The 27759-nt window shown below is 40.4% G+C and overlaps 1 protein-coding gene across 22 annotated transcripts in view; it reads left to right on the top strand.

The window, feature by feature from the left end:
* The window catches only part of TNS3 (tensin 3), a 232459-nt gene that overhangs the window by 23278 nt on the left and 181422 nt on the right, over positions 1-27759 (top strand). For 2 of the 22 annotated variants that reach the window (XM_065052164.1, XM_065052155.1), the window contains exon 1: positions 9444-9521. The exons of 5 other annotated variants lie outside the window; for them this stretch is intronic. Coding sequence is in view for 1 of the 17 variants with exons in the window: in XM_065052144.1 (XP_064908216.1) it covers positions 10753-10761 (9 nt within the window). In the remaining 16 variants the exon portion in view is untranslated. Of the gene's footprint in view, positions 1-9307; positions 9383-9416; positions 9522-9833; positions 9963-9986; positions 10213-10322; positions 10762-27759 lie in introns of those variants that run through there. 15 more of the 22 variants (XM_065052162.1, XM_065052154.1, XM_065052160.1 and 12 more) reach the window with 13 other exon arrangements.

The raw sequence follows: 27759 nt of genomic DNA, 5'->3' as shown, positions 1-27759 counted from the left end.
TTAGGATGAACTGTGCTGTTCAGCTAAAGGATAGGTGCATTCATAACTGATAAAAAGGTGGATACCAGCAAAAGTAAAGCAGGCGGCACACACATCAGCTCTTAAGAGCAAGTACGTGCCTGGTGATCAAAGCTGAAGATAATAAGGTGCCATAAAGAAAGAAAACATAGTAAATACTGAAGAAACAAGGGCCAGTGTTGATCTCAGAGAGTATTCATGGCAGAAAGGACAAAAACTGTATCAGGGAGTTCCCCTAGAAATCAAAGAGTTGCTGTTGGGTAAGCCTTATTTCAAGCCATAGCACTCTTCAAAATTGACCAATTAGTCAGTTGCTCCACAGTAGTTATTTACATGATTCCCTAACTTCTCTGTCCATATCTAAGATGTTCTGAAACAGGGGTAAAAACTCCTATCTCCAAAATTTTTGGAAGTATTTTAATCCTAAAATGAATACATAGAGATGTTCCTTCTTGTATGGAGAATGCAGTGGCTGAAATGATGGGACTTACAAGAACTGGGCATGCGTTAAAATTGATGACTAATTGTTAGAAGTGATGGCAGTGTTATTTAGTCTAACAAGGAATATACTGAAGATGAGTGACAGGATATCTGTAACAAGGAGTAGAAGGTCAAAAGGATTTAAAACAGTGGACATATACCTGTGAATGTCAGCATCCTTATCTAAACTAACTTGGTAAGCCAGCAAAGTTTCACTAATTGGTGTTCTGAAAGTGAACTAGCTAATTATAGTATGAAAACCACACCTCTACTCTGGAAGTTGCCCACCACCCAAAGAAGACCTCTGCCCACTCAACATGCACAATGAATTTTTAAGGCACTCTAAATGAAGGTGAGAACATGTAAGTAGGGATGCATATGTATTAGAAAGGAGGGGTTCCATACAAACCGATGTATAAATAACCGAAATCTTGGTAACTGGGGATTTACCACCTATCACCCATCTCTGCACAGATATGAAATAAACAAATATCTCAACTCTATGTGTTATTCAGCTTTTTGCACACTGGGTAAAAGAACTCAGCTTTTTGGGACAACAACATTATGCTAAGAAGCATTGTTGCATGTAGTTGTAAAGTCAGTCTACTTCACTGTATGTCAGTTTCAGTGATAACTCCCTGAAAAATGGCAAGATACTTTGGATATAAGACTAAAGACATGGATATAATTCTACCTCAAGTTACTGGTATTGGGATGAACTGTTCCCACTCTCATTGCTAATGCAGCTAGGGATACGCTGTAAGCATATGCTGTTATCTGATCAGTACTGGTTTGTGATCTATGCAAAATAAGCTGTGACCTTAATACAGCTCTTACTGAACAAGTGGCTGGTTTGGGTGATTATTGAAACTCCAAACTGAAATGGTGCTTATTTAGCATTATTGGCATTTCAGCTATTTCATCAAAATGCTGAACTTCCATCAAAATGACCAAATGAGTCTGGATGGGCTGAGTCTCTGATGGTAGAAGTAACCTCTGTATTCAGTAACTTCTGCTGTTGGAAGTACCTTGGCGGAACAGTAGCAGGTAACTTGTACTTGCACTGCTGATTAAACCTGGCCCTGGGATCTAAACCAAGGAAAAGAAAGTAGCTTTCCTTTGGACAAGGCCATTCCCTTTCTTTACTTGAGTTTAGTTTCAGATATATCATTACCAAATGTTGAACATGAAATCTCCCTTCCACTCCTATACCTATAAATTACAGAGCAGTAGTTAGAAGAATTCCTTAGGGCACAAGAGTTAAGGCTGCATGGTGTGCACACTTGAGGTTTCTGTGGCCACATCTGCAAACAACAAATGTGTTTTTTATCTTGTTTCCCTCAGGGAACATTTTTTTTGTAATCTGGTTAAATGGTACAAGGATTTTAAATATGTGTCTGTATAAATATATACCTAGAATTTATCCCCAGGGTGACATATGAATAAATTGTTAAAGGTCAACAGTTGCCTTGTTGCTGAGCCAATAGTAAGAGGCTCTCTTCTGATGAGCCAAAGAGTTATGCTTTCTTAGTTATTTTCACTCAGATAAGTTATGTGAATGTGACTGAAAAGTGCTCTTGAAATTCGTTAAGGTGCTACCTAACATATCTCAAGACGTTTGATGCTCATATTGTAACTTACACCTAGCATGCATCATGGCGACCTGATAACTTGTCTTCAGATGTTCTGTGAAGTTACAACACTGTGATCTCAAAACACAGTGTTTGGTGTGTTTCAACTTGAGTGATGTATCTTTTTATGGTGGCTTTTAAAAATAGAACCTTAGAAGCCCACCAGGTTTCCTTTTCTAGACCCTCTCTCCTCCACTAAACACATTAAGCATTGCTGTGGTGAGTGTTAAAGAAGGGGAAAAGCCTCGGAAAGAACAGTCACAAAAATCTGAGTCATGCAGTTAGGCTTACCACTGTATGTCTGCTGTTGCAGTAGGCATAGGAATGATCCAAAAGAGCCATAAGCTGGATCGAGCTTGAAAGAATGTGAGATAATGTCCCTTATTTTAGGCTTAGTTCTGTTCTCTGTACTGAAGAGAGAAAAGTACTGTACCCAGCTCATTTCAGTGGTGCTGCTTTTGGAATAATGTGAAACCAGGAAGATCTGGCAGTCTGTAAATTAGACATACATCAACTATTCTCTATGAATTTTGCTGACACAGGCAAACAAGAAGGTATCTCTTGCCCATAGCAACTTTCTGTAGTTCTAAGCAACATCTTGTTCTGCCTGTAGCTTTGAGAAAGTGGATGTGCTTAGCTATATTGTTAATTTTATCATGAGTCTTGTAACAGTTCCATGTTTTTACAAAGTGTTCTGAAGGCAAGTAAATAATAAATTAATCTCAGTTTTGTTTATAATGAGGAAAGTTCCTGGTTCTGGATAAAAGCTTGAAAATGCAAACTCTCCAGGATTACAAAGCAGATGGCAAAGAAAAGGAACTAAAATGAAGTTTATTATGGATGAAGTAGAAGTTAGCGTCAGAATTTTGTCTTGCTCTACATTATGAAGTTGTAAAGTTGGAATGGCACAGCTATGTCAGCTGGGAGTCCTTTTAGGGGAAAAAGAAACCAAAATTTTTCTGAACTGATCAAGCACTGCTGGCAAAGCCTCAGTGGAGATAGAGGCCTCCTGGCAGAAGAATAATTCTTTCTGTGTGTGGCTCATATTGTTTGTATAGGTGAGCAGAAGAGAGCCTTCAGGCCAGCACAAACTAAGTCTGAGCTAGAAAGCTGTGTCAGCCTAAGTGGGCCAAAAGTATGGGTTCCCAAGCTCTGCCCAAGAAGGTAAGGTGTTTCGAGGTGCCCGAAAGGACATAGTTCATGCCAGTGCTTCCTGCCACTTACTATAAATAACGCCTCTGTCTCCACTTTTGTAAGAGTGGCATAATCTAACAGGTAGGCAGAAAGCAACTTTTCAGAAAGTTCTGTTGGGAATGCTGAATTGTAAGAAGGTGGGATTTTTTGTCATAAGCACCAAAGAGGTAGTGAAATTTTTAAAACATTCTTCATACCTATGACAGATTTCAATGAGAGATTTTTTTGGTTTTGTTTTCTATCCTCATTTTTTCTTGGCTGGTACTATGCTGAGATTTGGTACTGCACAAATAGCTGATGTGATCCCCTGTGCTTTATAATTGCTGCTATGCTAAAACTTTTCCTGCTTCTCATTGAACTCTAAGAGTTTTGGTTTGTCTTTCAGAGTTCAATGGAAGTCCTGGGAAGACACAACGGGCTTATTTGTGTCTCTTGTTCACACAGGATAATGCTGTTCTTCTGTTCTATTATGTTATAGCTAATTGGAGATACTTTTCCTAATTCATTGTGACTACAGTTATGTTACTGCAACTCTCCTGAATTCATTGGGCAATGTAAGCCCATGCCGGACTTGAATTTGGTGTCTCCTCTCACCCTATATGATTCAAAGTGGGGAGGAAAGGACTATTTTGATTTATAAACTGTGGAGTATGGAGGAGAAAGGATACAGGAGTTTGACACAGATTTGGTGCCTGGACCTTGGAGGCAGGCATCTGTCAACTCACAGACAGCTATTATATAAACAATTTGGTCTTATTGCATCTCCCTTTCATAATGTACATTTAAAGGTCAGGTTCTGCTCTTTGGGACCTCTTCTTTGAATCATGCCATTGTGAATTAGAAATAAGACATCATATTTCCTGAGGAGAGTAACTAGCCCTACGGTCTAAGTGAACCTTAGATGAGCTGTTCAAATCCTTAATGCTTTCCTACAGTTGACACTATAATGAAAGCTGAGGAGACTTCCTTAAATTGGAGGTGGTATTAGGGCTGCAAAAAAGAACCAGGTGATAGTGGAGTCACTGGACAAAGATTTAGGCTCTTTGGGGCACAGCCATTGGTTTTATATACTGCAGAGACAGAGCATGCTCCGGTTAAGAATGCATAATTTTAAGAAAACCCTTGGTTAAATAAATTTCCTGTTTATAGTATTCAAATAGTGTGTCTCTATTTACCCTTATTGAAAGAGTCAAATTTTCAAATGAATGCTTGAAAACCCAATTCTCTGGCTCCATATTCTGGAAAGCAGTGGTGACTAACCTGCAGTCTATGAATGGTCTAAATGGACATGTAAACTCATGGTTACTCATACACAAGGTATTGTATGGGTTCATGGATAATTAGTAACTGATACTACTGGACCATAAATGAGAGGTAGGATGCTATGCACAGGCTTCGAGAAAGCTTGCTTTCTTGTTTGGTTTAAGGAAATCCACCCATTTCCACTAATAATTAGTGTATATACATAGTCATGTTGTTCATAGGCACAAAACAGCAGATTCTGTCTCAGAGCTGTTATCTCAAAACAAAATTTTTCTACACATTGTTCTGAGTTGAGCCCTGTTTCACTGTGTGAAGAAGAGAGGTGGAGGAGGAGGAATATATAATTTTGAAGCTCCTGTGCCACCAAAAAAAAAGACTTAGAGTACACAAGAAGTGATGTACTGGGGTTTGATAAGGCATGTTACAACATTATGATCTTGGTTCTTTGTTTTCTTGGTGTAGCCAGCTGCAGGAATTTTTATATGCTCTGCACTAACCTTCCAGTCATGTTGCACTGAGTATATGATACAGGGCATTTGATTCATCGTTGCCTTCCATCACAGGAGCTAAAGAATTGTGCAACTGATCCCTGTGTGTGGAAGTTCTGTCTGAGTCCTATGAGAGGAACTGATTGAGTTCTGAGAAAAGTATAAAGCAGCAATGGTTTTGCTTTTCGTTCAGTTCTCTTTCCTACTAGTTTCTCTGTATCAAGTAACACTTGACTTCCTTCACTCAGTACCACCAGATTTGTGTTGAAAGCTTCTTCTGGAACTGGAGTTTTTTTCAGAACTATAGTAGTGCTAGTATATGTTATACAAAGAACCAGTTATACAATGCATTAGAGGCTTTTTTTCAGCCTTCACAATTTCACTTTTACACTTGCCAATTGCAGTATTTCTCACTAGTTTCTTCTTAATACTTTTTTTGTTCTTTCAAGAAAAACAAAAAGGAGGAACAGTTCTAGCAAACTGGAGAATACCAAAATGTTTATCGGATAATGTTAAGTACCAGGCATTTTTTGTTATATCACAGGGCATTAAGTATTGGATGATATGAATAATTACACATACAGTGTTCATTGTATCATAATATAAATGAGTCTACCTTAAAACTGTGTAGTCCTACTTTTTATGGTTATTTTCAGCATGCCTATACTATCCTGTAGTGGGTGATGTAGACATGCCCTTCTGCCTTGCATGCTAATAACATAATGCAGTAATTTAGTAGGAAAATGTGGTAAATGAGTACAAGGAGAAAATGTTGTAAATACTGTGCAAGATTCTTGTCCATTCTTCATAAAGAATCAGAGTACCAAATGGGAGTCAGATTAATGGTAGATTTTTCTGCAGCATACTGTAGGCATGGACTGAAGTTATTCACACAGTTCAGAGAGATTTTGTGTTTCTCTCGTGGCTTTGTACCAATTGAATGTTTCAGAAGGTTAATGTAGATTGATGTTTCATTGCCGTGCCTGTAACACAACCACTGGTGTGTTTGATCAGTAAGTGGATTTAATGTGAGCTTTTTGACCACCACAGATATCATGTTCTGTACCAGTAAGTCAATGATTGAAAATAGGTCATATGAGTTGATTCTTAGAACATAGAACATGGGGTTAAACATGGTTAATTGGTGTGGTAGCTTGGGCACTAAGCCACAATTTCATATATTTTTCAGAGTTGACATATGTGGGGGCAGTTCTGTAAACAGTACTTGAATTAGATGATTTTTACTTGTACAGCACTGCAGCTATTAGGATTTGTTTTACTGAAAATGAAAGAAAGCAATAAAACCTAGTTACCAGAGAACTTTTTGCAAATAAAAATGTAAGCACTGATAATTTTTTTCCACTGTCTTCTTGTGAAAATAATGTTAAGCTCTGAAGTTCAAGCTAAGTTTGAAGTTGTTTCTTACTGTCTTTTTGTTAAGATTAAGCTATCATCTGAATAAGATAGTTTCCTAGCAGTCTTCTCCAAAACAGAGCAGTAGGTTCTGGGAATTGTCTGACTTGCAGATGTGTAGAAAAGTGCTCCTGAAAGAAAACTTGGTAAACTGCTCATATGGGAAACTAATGCACATTTTGGCAGTACACTGAGGTACTGATTATAATTTATTTTTGTATTAGCAAAGTAATCCATGAATGGCTTTCTCTTCTCCTGAGGAAACCAATTGTTTTGCCTTAGATCTGATACAAGAAAATCAGGGCCAATGAGTTGAATATTCTCTTATAATAACCATTGAGGGGGTTTTTATATTGTTGTTTTTATAAAGTACTTTACTTATTTTACAACTCTTTCATTATAAAATACTCTAGCAGCAAAGTAAAACTTTATTGCCTGTTGTTGTCATCTTAGGAGGAGACCTTACAAATGGAAAGTAAAATTGTATTGCAGCAAAATGAGTGTTGCAGGAAGAACAGTGAGACTAGTACAGACTGGGATTTAATGGTGGTTGTTCATGCCAGAATATAGAGCTGCTGGGGAGGCATTTATGAAACACTGTAAATTCTTATGCTACTGTTTATGGTACATAGCTTTAAGTAGCTCCAAACTATTATTTTGTGATCTCTGACACTGAAGTCAGATTACAAATTTGTATTAAAAGTCTACCAAGTTTTAAGAGCCTTTAAAACCATTTTTCTGTGCCCTGATATCAGCATAACTCACTCTGCAAGTTCTTGGTTACTGACAAGAGTGGATTGTCAGTTTCAGCTCAGTGATGATCAAATAACAAGTCCCTCTTCTTTCCCATTTAAAAGCTTTATTTGTTTACATGATACATTACTCAAATTTGGGTGCCTCTGTAGAAGCCAGTTAAGAATAAACTACCATGCAAAATCAGGGGTGACCACCAGTGTGTAAAAGGTATGAGTCACTATCATCACTCCTCTTACTCCATTCTTTGGAATTTTTAAAAGTGTTTGTGGTGTCACTAAAGTAGAATGCAAGACTATTTTGATTAGCAGGTTAGCTTAGCAACTCCCTTCACAAAGCAGATTGTTTGATTCAGCAGGTGTGTATCTGAGATGAATGTTTAACTTGATCATTGACTACACCTCTAGGCAGGTTCCAATACATTTAAAGCTCTTTAAAACACATATATTTTCTCTCTGTTTACCTATTCTTCTCCATTCCTAGGAAGAGTGAGGAGAGGAGAAATTCAGAATATAGAGGTGATAATTAGGGGCGTAAACATATAACAAGATATTGTTTGTCAGAGCCATGTGTTATAAAATGTAAACAACATGCAGTTGCGCTAAGCTAACACTGTGGCAGTAACCCTACGTACTGAACTGCCTGAGATTGAGTCTTCATATTGTATTGCAGGTGGAATACAAAAATAAATACTTTTTTAATTTGGCTAGTGTCATTTATGTGTAAAAATACATGCATCTGCAAGCTGGTATCTGCTTATACATGAAGTATTGCCAAAGTGCAAGCATTTCAAAATCGTGTCAGATCACATGATAGTTTAGATTTTTAAAAATATAATATTTTCTGCCTTCTTTCCTTTGGGTTCAAGTTTTGAAACTTCTTCTTGCAAGACAGAAGCTGATTGTAATTATTTTTTTTTTGTTTTGTTGGTGAAATTTTCAGGTAATCATATAATCCATGTGATGGGGCTTTAAGAAAAACACCAGATGTTGTGAGGCTTTGAACGGGTTGATTGTGTGCACCTGTGCACTGCTGATTAGGAGCGTGATCCAATTCCTAGAATCTCTTGGCTTGATTTAGGGACACGTCAGGTATTATTTAAACATGAGCCATACAGTGGGGTCATGCAGATGGCATTGATCCAGCAGGAAGTTTAAGACAAACTGTGTCTCACAGAACAGTGAGATGCACATGTCTAAACGGTTTGTAACACATGTTCTCTTTCTCTGCTTGGCACAAAGAGAGTGAAGAGATTTAAGATGTGATGATGAATAAAGGATTTTTATTATGTCTGGCTTCTAAATATGCTGGAGCTTTCCTAGCATTTCAATATAGTTTTGTCCAAGCAAGTCTGGGACCTAGTTTGTCTTCTGTTTGTTCAGAATTCATTATATTGGTATCTCTCAGTAAGTAATGGATCTGTATTTGAATGTTATTGCCTTCCATGTGGTCACCTGTCTGCCTATTTCCATATTATGAAACATTGCAAAGAACAGTCTTAGATTTGAACTTTGAAGTCCAGCTTTAGACCTCTAGAGACCTTTGTTTCTTGGGGTCCTTTCTTCCTCAATGCAAAGGATTTGCAAATATTAACCACTGCATTGCCTAAATCAGCCAGGGGAAAATGCCTAGGGCTAGAATGGGCTGGCTGTAAATTCTGCCTCTAAGAGTACAGGAGTTAAGTGTCTATTCCTGCTTACGACTCACTTCCATGACCTTGTTTTTGGATCAAGCTATAGCTCATGTCAGTACGGATATGCCATTTACATGAGGTCCTAGTCATAAGAGGGACATTCAAATCCTTTCATTTGTCTCTAGTGATGTGTGTCCACCTCTCATGTGAGGCCCCAGCTATCAGCTGATAGCGTGATCTGGGTTAGGCATCTCAATCCTATTAATTAAATTCCACTTTGCTTCAGTGCCTTTTTTTTTTTTTTTAATGGAAGGAATGAGCCTCAGGTCCTGCCTGTTCCATTGAAGTTTTAGGATTACTTTGGGGATGAAATTCTTCACTGTAGGAAGGATATGAACTCTAATTTCTTGCATCTAGATTGAGACTTACACATCCTGAAATGCTGAGCAGAAGGACAGTCGTACCTCTGTCTCCTCCCTGCACTGCTCTTTGGCTGTTCTTCACGTCATGTAAGTTACCCTATTCTGCAAGCAGCAGCAGCAGCGATCCAGCAGGTACAGAGGACAGTGTCTGGTTTGCGGATCCCGCAGGCACTCCAGCTGCGGAGCTGCCCTTTCTTGAGCTACCTCGAGGGAGAGGTAATTCTTGGTATGTAAACAGCACAAATGTCAGCACAGTGAAGACCTGTACTGGCACGAACACGTGTACAGAGGGAATCTATGGCAGTGGCTGAGCTGTGGTTTTGGGGATCAGCCTGGCACCTCAGATGCTGTGCTGAGGAATGTAGGCTGGTGCGGGCACCTCAGCACCCAACTGGTTTTGGCTTCGTTGCTGTGGCTGCTTTGCACGTGGCTGCCCAGGCTGCTCAGCTCCCTGCGCTGCCGCAGCCATGGCGGGTCGGCCGGGAGTGCTCGCGTCCCAGGAGCTGCGACTCCCCGCTGCAAGAGAGCTGGGGCACAGGGCGGAAAAGCGCGGACTTGCAGAGCCCTGCGGAGTGGCGGCGCTCCCCGCGGCCCGGAGACCCCAAGCGACGAGCCCTCCAGGCAGGGGAGCAGGCCTGTGCCGGAGCCGCGGGGGGAATCGCACCAGGTAGCAGGGCCGAGGGGGCGGGGGCGGTGTCGCTGCCGCAAAGCAAGCGCAGCGGGGAACGGCCCGGCGGGTCTGCCCCGCACTTCTTCCCCGCCTCCTTCTCAGCCTCGATCGAGGCGCTGGAGATTTCTCCCCGGCGGGAGGGACCGTAGGAGATACTAACAAGTGTGCGCGGCGTGGGGGGAGGGGGAGTCGCTGCTCCCGCTCTTTAGCCGGGCTGCCCTGCGCTGCCGCCGAGTCGGGAAGCGAGGTAAACTTGGGCGGCCGTCAGGGACCGCGGGAGTGGGAATGCGCCCGGCCGGGGCGGCGGCGTGGGGCTTTGTTGCTGGTGGGGCAGAGGAGGTCCGGCGGGGGGAGGGAGGGGTTGAGGAGAGGCGGTGGACGTGGGGCCAGCCGTCGCCGGGCTGGGGAGGCCGCGCTCTCCCTCCCGGGGAGCGTTAGGGTGGGGAGGGGCGTTGTTCCCGGCAGTGGGTCGGGGCCCCCCCCGGGGCCTGTCTGCCTCCCCTGGCGGTGCGGGGCAGGGGGAAGGGATCAGGAACGCTGTCCGCTGAGAGCGCGTTCAAGGGTTGGTGTTAAGGGGAGGGCAAAGGTGGGGGAGAGCCGCCGCGGGAGGGCAGGATGGCGGCGGCGGGCCAGGAGCCGCGCCGTCCGCAGGCAGAGTCTGGCCGAGGGGCCAGGAAGGCGCTCCCGTGACTCTCAGTGCGGGGCAGCTTAGCGGCAAGGTACGCGGTTCTCTCGTGGAAACTTACTTAAACCTGTGGGCTCGTCAGGCGGGGGAAGCCCCTGGTGCATGGCCGAGGTGGGTCCAGCAGTGCGGAGCCGCCGCCGCCCCACTCTCGGCTTCTGGGGTCGCCGTCCTCTGCCGGCCCCTTCTGAAGGTACCCTGATACCTTGAGCCGCTGCAGCGCATCTGTTCGGTGTCCGTGATAAATGGGTTGTCTTTGGTACCCACTCAAATCTCTCTGGATGCGCACCTTCTAACTGTTGGCAGCGGCTTGCCATCACTAGCTAAAACTGCTAGCTGTCTTACAGAAACGTCAAAATCTCTAGTTGTTTACCGATGTTTTTCTTCAATAAATGAGCATTAGGGAGGATTAAGGTTCAGGAAATTTGTGTGTGTTCTGACATTTGGATTAGGTGATAATTACAACATTTTATATAGTTTGAAATGCTCTTATGTTATTTTCTTGTGTTGAGGAGTGCCTGGTGGTGGTCATTGCATTTGTAATATTAATATTAGTGTTTACATTTTACTAGGTGTGAAATGAAATAGTGGTAAGAGCCACAAGGGCTGTAGCTGTACGAAGGAGATTTTGGGTCTGTTTTATGTGATGTTTGATAGGAAACTTCTGGATACTGCTCAACACCATGATTGATTACAGATGTCCTAAGCTGGCTAATTTTTAAAAGAAACTACTGCAGTTAGTTAAGCTTATTGTATAGAAGGCCAAGTGGGGCTTTTGATGAAACTAATGAGATTCTTGATGACTTTGAAGCTGTGAAATAGAGCCTCGGAAATACTGGAAGTAGCATTTTTTTCATCCTATATGGCCAAAAGGGTTTTTTTGTATGTAGTAATTAAATTGATTATTTCTAATAACTAACATTTATTGAAAAGCTTAATTAGTCATTTAATTTGTTGGAAGTACAGGTGCTTATGAATCAGTGCTATGTTGCCGAGAGTTTTAGGTGAGTTAAATTAAAAGTCCATTTGATTTAAGCATAGATGTGTATGTGCCACAGAAAATGATTATTTAGAGAAGGTGGTGACCACAAGTGGTTTAATCAGTGTTCTTTGCAATCTCTGACTTAATCCAAAGTACCTTTCTGCAGTTCACACTTTGTTTTACTGAACAACTGTGATATTTTGGGATATCATTACTGTTGGCATTGCCTTCTTTGGCCTGCTCTTGTTTCCTTGTCATACAGAAAATATTTATAGCTGGAACATAGACAAAAGATACCTGTCTGGGTTCTTTCTGTGGCTGTGCTGCTTGCAGAGTGGCATGCAAGTCCATCCTTCAGGCTTCCCTCTCTCTCTTTGACCATGAGCTCTGTGACTGGCAGAAGATGTGGTATCATTGAGATAGTGATATAATAGCACAGAAGATTGGAAGAATGCAGCAATTCCTTTTGTGTCTGACAAAGCTGATGGAGAGTTTCTTCATCTCTTTGATATCTGACTTTCCTTCTCTGGACACGACCAAAATGACAGAGAATGACGTGGTATTTTGGAGCAACTGGTGAGGCTTATTTGAGTTAAATGTTATTAGTATAATTACTTGTGTGTCTCCTAAACATTCTCTTGAACAAAAATAAAAACAGAGGTGGTAACCAAAATAGCAAGCAGTGCTAAAATTGCAAAACAGGTGTAATGAAGGAAAACCAAATGTGGTCAGACATTTGCAATACAAGGAAATTAATCTAGAAGTTGCTAAACATACTGCAAGAGGCATAATGGTTGGTTAGGCCTTTTATTTTAAGGCTTAGAGTTCTGTTTTATTCCTATTAAGAATTTCTAGTGGTGTTTTTTTGGCTGCCAGTTGAAGAATCAAATTATTAACTCATTCACACTGGAAGAATCTCTTTATCCTTACAGAGTGCCTCTTGAGATTGTACGATTTCTACCATTGTAATGAGTGCTCAATGTGCCTTAGCCACCAGCCTCACAAAATGGGTCAGAAATGTACAGCTCTGTTTTTTTGGTGGAGGAAAAAAAAGTTCTAAAACAGTGTGCATGTTGATGTTTGTCACTGTGTTCTTGAGGTATGAAAAATGCTATGTATTGCTGTAAGTACAGCTTTGCCACACTTTTGGCCTCTAAGTACAATCTAAAATTTTTTATGGGTAGTCTGATTCCTGATACTGACACCGAGTCACTGAGTAAAGTTGGCAAGATCACCGTGGAAGTGCTTATCCAGATGTTAAGTAAGGTACTCATTTACCTTATGTTGATGGTTTAAAAATTAAAATTAATTGCTTGAGTGAAATAGGACTGTGGAGTGATTCCCGTTGTTTGTCATTCAGAAATGCCAGACCTTTTTAGCACTACAGTGGATCGATAGGCTAAGACTGACCAGCAATAAATAAGTGAAGCCTAGAAAAGAAGAATCTTTGCAGGTCAACTTCAGCTTCTGTGCCTTCCATACTGAGGGCTCAAGTACAGGACTGAAACTAAGCAGAAGTTACCAAATCCTAACTTCACGTATCAATTACATGCCTGAGCTGTTGCTGAAGAACTTTCTTGTGGAAAATCCCTCTTTATGGGATTCTCCAGCCATGAAGGTAGATGTGCGATGTGTGTGATAGGAGAGGTGGGGGAACAGGAGTGAGTTAGTGGCTCAAGCTTTTTGTTAGTTTCTTCTGGCCTTAGCACCTTTGCAGCTGGGAGGTGAGAAGCAAGACAGGTACCTGTACAGCTTCTCCAAAAGTCAGTTTGGTCCCTGCTTAATTGTTTCTTACACAGCAGGCCTGTGATAGGGATTTGCATGTAAGTATTTGCAGGTGTGAAGCAGCATATTATTTTAGTGAGGGTAGAGAATAAGGTGGGGGGGAGCAAGCATCTTGGAAATGTTGAAGCTATTAAAGTTTGGGCAGGCTAATGTTCCCAAAGTGAGGCCTGCCACTTGATGGTGAATGAAAACTGAGTTTCAGAAAAACAGCTTGGGAGATGATATTTTGCACCTGGGGATAGAGCAGTGTTCTACCCTACTCCTTGCAACACCCCAGCACTCTGACAGGAATGTACTTCTTTGTGGTTTCTGAAATTAATCCTTTAGTCCAGTGCTTGGAGCGACAGAATAAACATAATAAGCTATGTCTGGTAAGTGAGGGACTGAGGAGGTTTTCTTACATTCAAAGTACCTTTATGGGAACGTGGGGGAGTCTACAATGATAATGGTAATGCACTTTGTACACGTACGTGCCCCCTCTACCACTTGATTTGGTAGTCTCTTGCATTGATATATTTCACCGTGCTTTAAATTTGCTGCTTTTTTTTTTTTCTTTTATAATTTAAGAATATAACTGGACTTGCATGCTCAGGACTTAAGTTCAGGAAAGGTCTATAGCTGTTCTGTGCTTGATGTATTAAGGCAGAATTTCCATAGCCTGCAGGGTCTGTTGTAGTGATCTGCCAGTGATAGGAAATTAGCAGTGCCTTGCCTCACAGGGACTAGGTGTTCACCTTTCTTTTTTCTTTTTTTTTTTCTTCTACCCATGCTACTATCTAATTACCCTGCGGATGCAGACCTGTGTGATAACAGAATTGAGATAATGAATTGCCTGAGGCATAAGGTGACAGATTGATTTGCGGTAATCTCAGAGACAGGTGTGTTGATGCAGCCTGCTTCCAGTGCAGCTCCACTGGAAAAGATCTGAGGAAATTAAGCAGCCTTGGAGACAGAGGAAGGGAAAAGGCTGTTATGTCTTTGTAGTTCTTTAAGCTACGCAGATGCTCTCTAGGCTTTGGGGATGGCAGAAAGAGGATGTTAATCCATTTAGGAATGTATTTATCTGTGATTTTGAGGAATGAGAAAGAGAATTGTGTTTCAAGAGCAGTCTGTTAGGTTTACATATTCAGGAGACAATGCTAGAGCTTAGCTTTTTAATGTAATCTATCAGTCCTGCATTGATTTACTGAAAGACAAAGGTGGTGATATCTTTGAAGCCTTAACCACAGAAACAAGCAAAAAAAGTAGGGTTGAGGTAATCTTTTTTTCATCTGTGTTTGTTGACAGCTGTGTGGTTGTGGACAGAGTGAAAAAGTGAGTGACCATGACTTTAACCTGTATTTGCTTTCAATTAAAATGATGTGTGTTTGTTATTTTTTTTTTTTCCTAATTTTAGTTGGGTAAAGTGTGGAATCCTCCAACATAACTGAATTTGTAGTTCTTCCTTTTGTTGAAAAACATCATTAGACCATATATAAAAATAACAGTGTACCATGCTGCTCTCTTGTCCCTTGCCTGCCATTTCTCAGATTATATGCTTTGTGTAAGCACATTCCCACTGATCAACAGAAGTACTGTATTTACAGCTGTCTTTTTAGTTGAAGTAAAATGGGTTGCCTTCCTTCTTTCATAGGTCCTTTCTATAATTGTCCTGTTTCTACAGCTAGTACTACTGAAATTCTTTTGAGAAGGTGAAGAAAGAAGCCACTAGTGTGTCATTTGATGAGGGATATTTACATTTGCATAATATTGTATTGTGGTATACAAGGGTCTCTGCAATAATATTTTTCTCTAGCAGTGTTTATTGGCACCAGTAAAAAAGTGCATGTTGCACCTTTTGTCTTTCAGCATGAAAATGTCTCAGATAAAATCTTCAGGTTTTTGCAAGGTTTCTTGATTGCCATATTAGGGTGCTTTTTTGCCCTAATCACCCATATTCATCCCAGTTAATACATTTTGATGCTTTTTCTGCCCTCAGGTTTCTGTATCTCTGGTTCAGTGATTCAGCAGGTGGCTGCAGTTGAAAGTGGCCCAGGGGACACTTCTGTCTGGTTTGCCACCTTTTCTGTGGAGGGGGTGAGGAGGGCCCAGACAGCTGCGTGCTAAGTTCTGCATCTCCTTCTAGCATGCTGGTCAGTGTCAGGTTGCTGCTGTTGGTTCTTGTCCACCCAGAAGTGGCTGCCTCCTCTTCCTTCTGTCCTCTGGCAGCTGCAGTGTCAGTAGCTCAGTCAGTCCCCTGTGCTGTCTGACATAAGTCCTCCTGTTTCAGGGCAGCAGCTGGGTTTGTAGTGGCCAGGAGAGATGACTTGTTGCTTTCGGGCAGAAAAAGTGGTTGAAAGGATGAGTGGAATTCGGGGCATCTCACTGGGAGGGAGAAAAGTTGGTTTTGGGGTCTGAGGTTAGATGCTTGTAAACAGCCAGTGTTGGTGGAGCCAGGAAGAGACAGCTACTGTAGCAGTGTGTTTGGGGTGCTCATCTGCAACGTATTAATAGGAGCCAAGGAGAGCAGGAGCTTGAACCTGAGCCTACCGCATCACAGGAGGGTGTGCTGGCTTAGGAGTCCTATGGTCTTCTCTCTTTGTATGCTGTGTATGCAGACTCTCCCATTTCCGCTTTGGTGCTTTAACACGAAGTGGAATTGCTGTACCAGGAGAGACTGAGAGGCACCCTGGCCAGGCATAACTCAGGCATTCCTGGCTGTTCGCTACCAACCACAAGCTAATGCATTATTCCACTGGAGGTTTCTTCTGGAGGTGAGGTTTTGTGTGGTGTGTAACTTGTAACTCTACAAGTGTTGGGCTCTGTGCCACATCATTGGCATCCTTGTTCTTTGCCCTTCCTCTGGCTAGCAAAGAGGGAGACATGATCTGTGTTCCACAGCCTTATATGAGTTTTCCCTAAATTGTAAAGAAATTAGTCATGGAAACACAACTTGTGTGCTTCCAAGCTGTTGTTTTGTATGGTGTTAATGATTAATAGGTGACAGCAGCTTGTTATAGGATATTTTCCAAGCAGTCAGTGTCCTGAAAATAGTAACTATGAGAGCAAAGCATATCTTTGTGTGTATTGTGTGCTTGTACATCTCGGAACATGTGATTTCCTGAACATGTGTTAGGTTTTGTTTACCTGGTGTATGAGCCTTTCTGTAGGGTTTGCAATCCAAATGTAATTTTTTTATGAATTGTTGACCTTGTACTTTTGCCAGCTTATGGGTCATTTACTCTTTTTTTTATTACATATATATGAAGAAACTTCAGCTGCCTGGATTTTGTTAACAAACAGTTCCATTCAGGTTTGATGAAGCAGTTGTTATCTGATTTTAGTTGATAAACAAACAACCTGTTGCTATGGCCAAGAAGTGAGAGCCTGGAACCTGACTAGGCCTGTGGTTAAATTCATTGCTGTTGATTTTAGTATGTAATTAATTTGTGTTTGAAAAAACTTCTGAAAACACTTCCTTATGAACACAAGGTATCTAACTGATTAAAAGTAAGCCTTTCCTGATGTGTGCTACCTTTTTTTTGTAGTCATTCACTTACGCTTGCAGCTATCAGCAACTCTCACCATCAGAATTACTTTTATTTCCAGTTGAATTGGATTTGGTTTGGAAGATAAAAAGTCAAGTACAATTTATGACTTACTACAGCAGCTCTTGGGAAACCTGGCATTTCCAGTGAAAGTTTCAGTAGATTAGGGTGATCAAACTCTAGGAGAGGGTGTATGTTTTCAGTAGTAGGCTGAATTTTCAGTAATACATTTTTAAATTAGTACATTTCAGTCAAAACACAAAAATTGTTATTGATTTTTTTTTTTTTTTTTCTTAATTACTCGGCTTTCTCCTCTCTAGTCCAAATACTGGATATTTTTGAGCTGTAAGGTTGTAAGCATCTAAAATACTGCTATTGTATCTTGGCTGCTCATGCTCTTTGAGTATGGTTTTTTGAAAGCAAAATTGTATTTTTCAAATATCAGCAATACACCTGTTTTAGAAGTGCTCTTCAGTCCATAAGTAGACTATGCCAACTAAATATTGAAAGTCTCATATGCTTTCTATATGACTCTGTGAAGAGATGACTGACAAATATTCTGTAGTCATATTAAGTTCTGTGTTTTCTGCTTTTAGTAACCTTGCAGGTGTTCCCTTTCAGCAAATACTCAGCAGTGGCCTTGCTGCAGCTTGAATCCAGTTGTTCAGCATTATTTGGAGAGCTTTTTGTGTTCTGCAGTATTTTTATGGATGCCAGTATTCCTTTACTTGTCTTATTTCTTTTTGTCTTATATACTGTGGTTACTTGAAATTAACTAACTATCCTGCCACTCCTTTGTTTTTCTGCTGTACAAAAGCATATTAAAGTGGGTGGGCTTCAATCCTATGTTAAGATTTATCTGTCTGTATTAAATTACATGCGCTTCAAGATGCTTGAAGATGAGGCACAGGAAGAAATAAGTTTAATTCTGGCTAGAAACTTAATTTTCTTCCATAGAGTTCTTGAATTTTGAGGCTTAAAAATGTTCTATTTTCAATCTAATATTTTGCTTTTACTTCTGTGCTGCTTCATGCGATATGCTTCATTTGCCTTTTTTTTTTCTTTTTTTTTTTTTTTTGGCAAGTACTCAACTTTTCTCCAAGTAACGGCTTTCCTGAAGCACAATAGTTTTATCATTAGAGTTGAAGTGCATAATGAGATTTGTAGTTCTCTCTAAAGAAACTAATCTCTAGCAGAATTATACCAGAAACCAGCTAGAACTCCATCCCCCAGGAAGCACAAGAGTAGCAGGCCAAAATCTTTTGGCTTTTGCTATGAGTATTCTTTAGTCAAATATGTGGTTCCTCTGCTGTGCGAAGGTACTTTGAAGAAAACAGTAGTTTTTAAAAATGCAGTTTTGACTCTTTATTTCTGTGTAACTGAAACACTTTGTTTCCTGTATACATGCTGTTACTCTCAGTTTTGTTTTGAAATGCAGATGCTCATTCTGTCCTGAAGAGAATATAGCTGTTCTTTTTGTGTCTTAAAGGCGTAAAGTGTGTCAACAAGCTGACCTTTCCTGAAAGCGAAGGGTAGGTTCTGAGGCACTCTAGCTTTGATTATGACCTGCAGGAGATAGTATGCTACTCCCCAAGACAGGAATTTTGGGAGCTAATTGGGAAAGAGTTACTGTGTCCAGCTGTGACACAGGGAATCTGCAAGTACAGAACAGTACTTCTGGGGAAAAACAGAATTGAAATGTCGATTGATAGTCTAGTTTAAGATAATAGTATCAAAGTAGTCAGTGATCTTACGGTTAAAGAGACGTGTTGTCAGAAGGCACTGATAAATAAACTGAAGCATCTTTGAGAATTGTTTTTTAATGGCCTGAGCTCATTTGAGAAGGGGAAAGCACCTTGTCACCTCTAGTTTAATGAATTAACACTTAATATACATGCCCAAATGAGCTAGTTAATACCTTATCTGTGTGCTTTTATATGAAACTGTGTACCCTGCAGGTGTGAGATTTTATGAAAACAATTTTTGTGCTTAACAGAAATCATGGTTAGGCTGAACTGATCTGAAATGTGAGTAATGGCTTTTCTACATTTTAAGTTATTGTTGTTGTTTTTTGTTTTTTTGTTTTTTAAGAATGTGGTGGCTAATGTTTGGAGCACAGGACTGAAATTCAAGCAAAGCAGACTTTAAGTGTTCTCTCTATCACTGACTCATGCTGATATTGTCACCAGTAGCATAGCTTGAAGCATAAAATGATACATAGTGAGAGAGTTTGACGCTCAGCTTCACTGGGGTCCCTTTTCTGTCTTTCTGGAGGTGATAATCGTTCTGCCTCTTGCAGAGCAACTTCAGGTTCTCAGGTGTCATCTGCACGGTGATGCCTGTTGTTGCTTAACAGGATGGAATTGTGCATCCTGTGCTGAGGGCAGGGCGGCGGGTGCTGCTGCTGTGGGAGAGGAGTATGGGAAGGGCTCTGCCTGCTGGGCAGCCCAGTGCTGTGCGCTGCCTTCTGCTGGTGGGGTGGGCAAGCTCTTGGTGGGCAAAAACCCTCGTGGTTCCTTCAGAGTTTGGAGTTTAGGAAGAACTGGGAGCTGGAGGATCTTGTTACTCTGAAGAATCAGACCCTGATTTCTCTTTCGTGATGACACTTCTGAGCTTTGAGTTGTGCTTCTCTGCTTTCAGCGTGCATTCTGAGTATTGTGAATGTCGTTCCTTTCCTGGGCATCTTGGAACAATTTCCTTCTCCTTCAAGTCTTTCAAGGAAATGGACTTGTCTTTTACAGTTTGCTCATAGAGGGAGCATTGCCTGTATTAGCATTTTTGGGTTCAGTTTACTTGATTTGACTTACCCTTGTGGGTGCTGTTTGTAGTTGTTCCCTAATGAATAAGTGCTCTGAAGACCTGTAAAACTGAGAAGGGAAAAACATTTCAAAACAGAGTGGGAATGCTCAAGCAGGCACAATTTTTTGCTTTGTTGTACACGAAGTGGTGAGGGAAATGAAGCATGTGTGCAGAGCAAATTGAGGTTTTCCGATGAGTCATTAGCAATTTTTGAAAGCTCTCAGAGAAGTTTGTTCTGAGAAGAAGCTTGCTGCATTCATTTGTTAATGACACCAAATTGGGCACCAGTTTTATTTGTGGCCATGAAATTTGCTCTACATGCTATTTCAGTTCAAGTGACTCTGACTTACTTTATTCAGAACTCAAGTTCTGCATTTTCCGAAAGAAAAGTGTTACATGAATATTGAGTGCAACTTCAGTGCAATATGACTGATACAGTGAAGTGTTTTAGGTGTAGCTGGATCCATTAGTTAATGAAGAAATTTAATTATTGGAAAAAGCTTGAGTTCACCTGAATTTACAAGAATACAAGCTTTTTTTTTTTGGTCTGTGCTTTAGCAGAACAAGAATTTCTTTTCAGACCCTCTCCAAATCATAATAGTTTTCAGCTTGCCTAAGAGGAAGGTATGCAGTAGTTTAACATCACAGATGCCCTTTTAAGATCTAACCTAAGGTATTATGTAAAATACAGTTGAGCAGTGGCAGCTCAATTGTGGATAATGTCCTGGAAATACTAGAAAAACTCTCTCTCATCATGTGTATATTTGCTTTTCGTAACGTCTTTAGCTTCTCACATGCACTTTTCCATACTTATAAAGCAAATTTACTTCAAATAATCTGTTTTACAGATGATAGATATTAGTTTAACTGCATTAACATTTGGAAAGGACTGACATATCTCTGTGTGATGCTGCTGCCATTTCCAACCTGAACCTGCCATGCGTCTTTTTGATGAAGCATGGTATTATGTTTGATAGGCAATGGGGATAAAATTGTCTCTCAGCTATCTGCATGTACGTGTCTGGGGAAGGAGGGGGAAGGGGAGAGAACATAGTCTTTCAAAGACAAAAGGAGGGTGTGTGTATTCTGGGGAGAATCATATTAATCTAAAAGAGCTAGATGCATGCTTTGAGCTTGACTTTTTGCTCTGGGAGGGACTGGAGGGATGTAGTGTGTGTATGTGGAGGGGGAGGTGGTGAACATTTCTGGAGGGGATTAATTTTGAGGTGACTAAAACAGACACTTTGATCCTTTCCATCTGCAGGTTGGCTTGTTTTAGCTTGTTAATATATGGATGGCAAATTCCCTCCTTCCTTTTATGTTTGGAAAATTGCTTATAGCCCACACATGGCTCTGTAACTGGGGAGAGATTTGTTCATTCTTGCCTGCAGGAAGACATTTCTCTGCTGAATTGGAGTTCCGTACTAGATAGAGGGAATGGAAGAATAATGTAGATGGGAAGCAGGGCTACGTAACTCTTATTTCAGCTATGATACATGAAAAAATGCCCACTAACCCATCTGTGTTTGCATCTAGAATGTATTCTGCGGGATGAGGGAAGTAAGATTGCTCAGTAGGGTTCTCAACCTCTCCTGTGTCTCAGTGTATAACAGTGTGGTTGCTGGCAGGATGTGGATTCTGCCCCTCTGCTCTCGTGAGACCCCACCTGGAGCACTGCATCCAGCTCTGGAGCCCTCAGTACAGGAAAGACATGGACCTGGTGGAGGCAGTCCAGAGCAGGCCACCAAGATGATCAGAGGGCTGGAACACCTCTCCTGTGAGGACAGGCTGAGAGAGTTGGGGTTGTTCAGCCTGGAGAAGAGAAGGTTCTAGGGAGACTTTATTGTGGCCTTTCGGTACTTCAGAGGAGCCTGTAAGAAAGATGGAGACAGACTTTGTAGCTGGGCCTGTTTACATTGGGACAAATGGTAATGGTTTTAATCTAGAAGAGGGTAGATTCAGGCTAGACGTGAGGAAGAATTTTTTTGCAGTGACTGTGGTAAAATAGTGGCACAGGTTGCCCGGAGAGGTGGTAGATGCCCCATCCCTGGAAACATTCAAGGCCAGGCTGAATGAGGCTCTGAGAAACCTGATTTAGTTGAAGATGTCCCTGCTCATTGCAGGGGATTGAACTAGATAAGTTTTGAAGGTCCTTTTGTACCCAAACTATTCTGTGATTCTATGGATACTATATAGAAACCTGGGTGAGTTTAGGGACGTTTTCTTCATCAGTAATCTGTAATAGTTAAACACCTTCACAAACATCCTCAGTTTTCTTGTTTATTTCAATTTCAGATATCTTAAATACAAGTAGGAATGTTTATTTAAGTGACCTGAAAGTAGACAAGCCTTTGACATCAAATATGCTCTGTTTCTCAACCAAACTTATTAAAGATTGTTAGACTTGTGTTCTTTTGAATTTGTATGCCCTACCTCCCCTCAACTTGCTCTTTTAAGTCAAGATTTTCCAAAACTATCAACATTTTCTTTACACTGGATTTTTTCGGAGTTCTGCCTGGGTGTTTATCTTGTAGGTAAGATAGCACTGGTCAGTTTGAGAGATTTGATCTCCTACCTCTTCCCCACCCTAGAAGGTGCTTTGGAAAGGTTTCTGTGTGTGCATGTGTTGTCTGGAACTTTTCGTCTCTGTGAGGGTATATTATGCCACAAGTGAAGATTTTATTTCTTGTTCAAGATAGAAAATAGCAGCACGTAACAGCAATAAGCTTATAGTATTTATTTAGTGGAATTTTTCCCCGTGTTGCTTATGCATCTGCATTTAAAGATTTTTAAGGGCTTGCTTTGGCTTGTAGTGTTGCCTTTCTCTCTTCGTTATTTGAAGGTCTTATGGAATTTTGTTCATAAATGTGATTGTCCAAGAGGTCTGGCCACATTCAAAGATGAATAATTTCAGTCTGTCCTCAGTTTTGGTTAGATGCAACACTATTCCCTCATCTCTCTACTTTTGTAGTGGGTGGCCCACAGTGGCTGCTTTGGGATCCTAAGGAAAGGGTACAAGGACTCTTCTCACATGCCTCACAGAGGCCTTTTTAAAAGAAACTCTGGGCATGGTTTAATCCCCCTGAACTCAAGATGACTTTTTGTCACCCACTGGTGGCTGGTCCTCTGCTAGCAGGAGTTTGTGTATTTGATTAAACCAAGTGAAGCGTGTTATTTTCTGTCCGAAAGGTCTTGCATTTGACCTCCATAGGTGATATGGTAGTGAGTTGCATGAAACAAATCTTAATCTCATTTCAGGAAGCCATGCGTTTGGGGAATACCTCATACAAACCGAGAAGTCCATAAGGAGTCCTCTCCTTTCATGGAAAATGCTTCCATGACCACATTCAGTCACTGAGAGACAGTTAAACACAGCCATCCTCCGAAGAAGCAAAGCAATAAAAGATCTTAAATTTTCTGCAAAATATCAGAATGACAAGATATTTCATTTAGTCCGAAGGCATCTCTCTGTACATGTAGGACATGCAAGCAGCAAAAACAAAAAAGGCATCTGTATGTTGTTGTACAGGTATTATACAATTAATATCTTGCCTATATGTGCATGTTTTGCATAGAAAAGATTAATTTGTCATGCCTGAGTGTATGGAGTACAGTAGTTCAGGTTACAGGGAGACACTTTTATTGCTTACTTAACTGTTGTTTGGAGTACTGAGAAGAAATGGATATACATAGAGCACACCCATGTGGCTGTGTAAGGGTTAAATGCTATTTAAAAATTGTTTTAATGGAGGGAAAGAGGTTTCTAATTGTAGTGAAGTATTTTTGGAATTTGCCCTGTCAGTCAGTAATATTTCACTAATTAAAGCAACCCTTTGTTTAAACCAGGCTGACAACAGTTAGTCTGGAGATTTGGCTGGTGGACAAACCAAGGTATGTTCATTCTTCAGCAATTCAACCCATTTTATATGCTGATGTTTCTGAAGTAATGCTTTTAACTTGGAAGAAGGTAATCACATCTGTGAATTCTTTGTGGTTTCTCTGCTGCTAAGGGTTGCAGCCTGTAAACAATTTTATTGCCTTAAAGCCTTGTGTATAATGAAAATGAAGAAATAAAACAAGCATACAAGCACTGGGCTCTTTATAGCTGGAGGCATCAGGTTTGTTTGGCAAAATTAAGGGATTATAAATTTTTGCTCAGAGAATGTTAGCAAGAGGTGGTTCTCCTCTCTTGTTCCCTTTCTCTTGTGTATGCTCTTTATTAGGAAATATTAGGAAAACAGTATATGTTCTGACTGTGGCTTGGTCAGTAAGGCTTTATGTGTTTGTGGAAAAGTGGGTTCTCATTTGGAAATTGTACATTTGCTGTAAATGGGGGGAAAGAACTACATTGATATGTAGTGTCAGGTTGAACAAGAAAAACAGACTGAAAATTTTACAGCTTTTCCTGCTCTGAACTGCATTATATGAAGAAAATCACTTAATACTAAAAAGCCAACACAAATCTTGAATAGCTGACTGTACTGGTTTTGTACTGGTATTGCTGATTGCTCTTAGTTGCTTGGTTTTGTCAAATGGCTTGGTGCTTGTAAAGAAGCCTACTTTGGCAGATCAAAGATCCTGAAAGAGTAAAACTTCTGACTGTCCTGGCATTTTGAGTGAAATTCACTGAGGGATGAATACCTGCTGACTAATACTGTTGTCTAGACTGAGACTTGGTAGCTTTCTTCTGAAAGACTACCTCTTCATCATTAGTAGACATTCAGAAATACACCTCAAGTCTTGAGAAAACAGTATTTGCATTTTCTCTTCACTACATTTATAAAAATACCAGTCTGCAGATCTGCCTTGTCAACAGATCTGGAAACAAACATGTCCAGGCAGTGAAGATACTTCAGAAGTTTTATTTCAGTAGCAATATTGATATACTACATGATGTGCTCTGTAATGATGAAGAACATATTGGAACAACTGAATGTCAGAACCAGGCTGAGCCTTTAAAATGAGCATGCTCTCGTCCCACTTTTATTTTGTTGTAAATTCCCATGAAAGTATTTCAGGTTTTGGTAAGTGTACCATGGAACTGTTACTCTTGTAAATTGCTGTGATCTGGAAATTTGCTTTATTTGAATTATCTGTTCTAGGATTTTTTTTTCCTGTGAGGCAGAGGGAGTGGTAACTGTTCTCATAATGAATTAAATCCTGTAAGATGGCAAGAAAAGAAATCTAAGCTACAATAAAGTAAAAAGGAAACTGTCATTGTTCTGAGAGAAGGGGGAGACAACAGACTACTTTTCCAGTGTACTAATCTGAAAGTACCTATGGTACAGCAGAACAAGAGAATGGAAACTGAAGAACCTTGATGAAGTGACACTGATGAGATTTGAGAGTGTTTGATAAGAAGATTAAAGGTTTCTGGAACTTCCTGGTCATTAGGAAGAAGAATTTAGGTTTTCAAGTGGATTCTTTGAGCCTTTTAAAAAAGGATTCTGAAAGTGAAAAGTCAAGTTCAGTGTATGTTTTAGTGAGTTTGTGTTTACTTGCTGTGCTAAGAGATTTTAGTGCCAGGGAAATAACTAAGTTACTTGGAAATTTGACGTGAATAGTTATTTTGAGCTACAAGGAAAGAAGCAGGTCAGTTCAGTTAAGTAACAGTTGTATTTTCTGTAATTGTTTTTCTCAATGTAATAGTTTAACTATTTGTCCTTGGGTGAGTGAGCAAGCTAATCAGCTACAGAGCATGCATTGTATAATAACTTTATAAATGTCTATTGTGTTTGATTTCCATTTCCACAAGAGCTTTAGATCTTGTAGCTGAATATGATCCTTGTGCTTAAGCCCTTTTACATTATCCTGGTTCATTCAGATGGCAGAGAGGAATTGAAGTTCCAAGCCTCAGGCGAGTAGCAACAAATATTTTCCTGGCTGGGTAGGAGGAGCACACAGGGCTCACGGTTAGTAGCAGCCTGTGCTAGTCAGTGACTGCAATTGATGCAGTTTTGTCAAGATGGCTATTTTCTTGTATTCCTACTAGAGGTTAATGTTTGAATGGGAATAGCTAATCCAAAGGGTGGAGACCATTCAGACAGGCAGGCAATGGTGTTATCCTGTCTCTAGGCTCTAATTGAAGTGACTTTGAAAGTGGTTACAATAATAAGGATGTAGATAGGGGTAACTTAATTCAGATTTTTGTAGGTATAAGAGTATGCAGTTCAGCAGAAATGGGTATAATTATGATGATTAACTTGCTCCAGACAGATTCTTTTGCCATAACATGGTATGCTTTGCTGTTGAATTTTTCTTATTCTTGGAGCTGCAGACCCAACATCAGAATGTATACGTGAACTGTATATTATATAATTTAATGCATTTGCTGTGAGTACCTCTCTCAAATAAAGGCAAAGCTTGAATCTGACATGTCAAGTGCTTTCTCTTTCTGTATTACAAAGTGTGGCTGCATCCTGTGCTAGCCATGTCTGACAGAGCCTGAACAGCCTATTTTTGGTAGTACTGATTCAGGTAGCAGAGTGGGAAGGACGGTTAGAGCTGGAAACAGTGTGAGGATCAGATGAGGAACACTATTTTGCTGTTTGCTGCACTGAGTGATGTATCTGTTGCCATCAGGTTAACTTTGATTCCTCCTTAGCGTTTTTTAAATAGTTGTGCGTCAGGAAAGTATTGTAGTATGAATGATAGTTTCAACCAGAAAGTTTTGACACTATTGCTTGGTGTTTACTTGTTTGTTTTCGTTTTGTGTGGAGCTCATGTTTTTCAGTAAAAACACAAGCCTAACTAGTACTAGCCTTTGCTCTCTCAGAGTTTCCTCTGATTTGCCTGTTAGAACTTAAGGTGAGTGTGAACTCTACAATATCATCTGTGGTTAGTAGCAATAAGGGAATATTATCGAGACTTTCTGATTTAGCACACTGTTATCACCTGATAAACACTTGGAGAAATGTGTTCAGAGTGATCAGTACAACTAATCTTGGAATATCAGAGGAAAATCAATAGAAGGTATACAGAATCTATGGTTGCAAGTAGATGTTTCCATCAACTTGTGTTCCCATAGACTCCTCTTACAAGACCACACAGGAATACCAGGAAAAATACAAAATAAATGGCTAACCACAAATTGTCTGCTGTCCAGTGAAAGTAATGAAATTACATCCTGGAGCAGGATTGTTGAGTGAACATTTCTGATTTTTGGAGTGGCGCTTAGATTATCCTATTAAAAAGTTCATGTGGAAGTCTTCTGTATTATTAATTTGGTTCTCTTTCTTGAAAATGGTTGATTTAACTTGATGGAAAAAAACGGCAAAGTCTCACTAAAATAGCAGCAAAAAAGTGAAATGCGATCTTATGAGAGAAACAAAGTTCTACCCAAAAGTGCACAGTGAAGATTTCTATGTCCACACTGGATTCTTACCCACTTCTTAAATTACTGTATACAAAATTTTGTAAGCCAAAAATTTTGGATCCTCAGGATTAATGGGGTGCAGAAAATGGGCCCATTTTAAGTTTTCATATGAAAGATATTGTTTTACTTACATCCTTAACTGTTTCCTCATTTTATAAAGGTAATTCCAGTCATTCACACACACACACACAGAGTGGTTTTTTTCCTGTATGAGTTACTGCTGATGCTACAAATGGTAACCTGTATGGAATTGCATGTTTAAGTAGAGCTGTTTATATACTGAACCAGGAGTGTTAAGTATGTGCTTTGGGGTGGGAAGTATAGGTGTTGAGTGAAGATGTTCTGACCACAGATGTTGGTCTTTTCTCTGTTCCCTGCTTAGTGTAACTGGCCTTTCAAAGTACAATGGCCAGACTTCACACAGTCATTAATACTGTCTGTGTTGGTAGATCCCAAGAGGCGCACTGTGGAAGAGTTAAATAAGGATGCGTGTGGGGAGAGGAGGAAACTGAACTGATGTTGCTATTTTTCTGCCTTACTCAATCACCTTTAATGAGATTTTCCTGCACAGTTGGGAAGCATGTTATTTTCTACTTGAAGATGCAAGATAGTGATGTTACAGAAGGCAGATGATGACTGATACT

Source organism: Columba livia, chromosome 2, assembly GCF_036013475.1.
Source record: "Columba livia isolate bColLiv1 breed racing homer chromosome 2, bColLiv1.pat.W.v2, whole genome shotgun sequence".
NCBI lineage: Eukaryota > Metazoa > Chordata > Aves > Columbiformes > Columbidae > Columba > Columba livia.
This window is presented reverse-complemented; position numbering and strand designations above follow the sequence as displayed.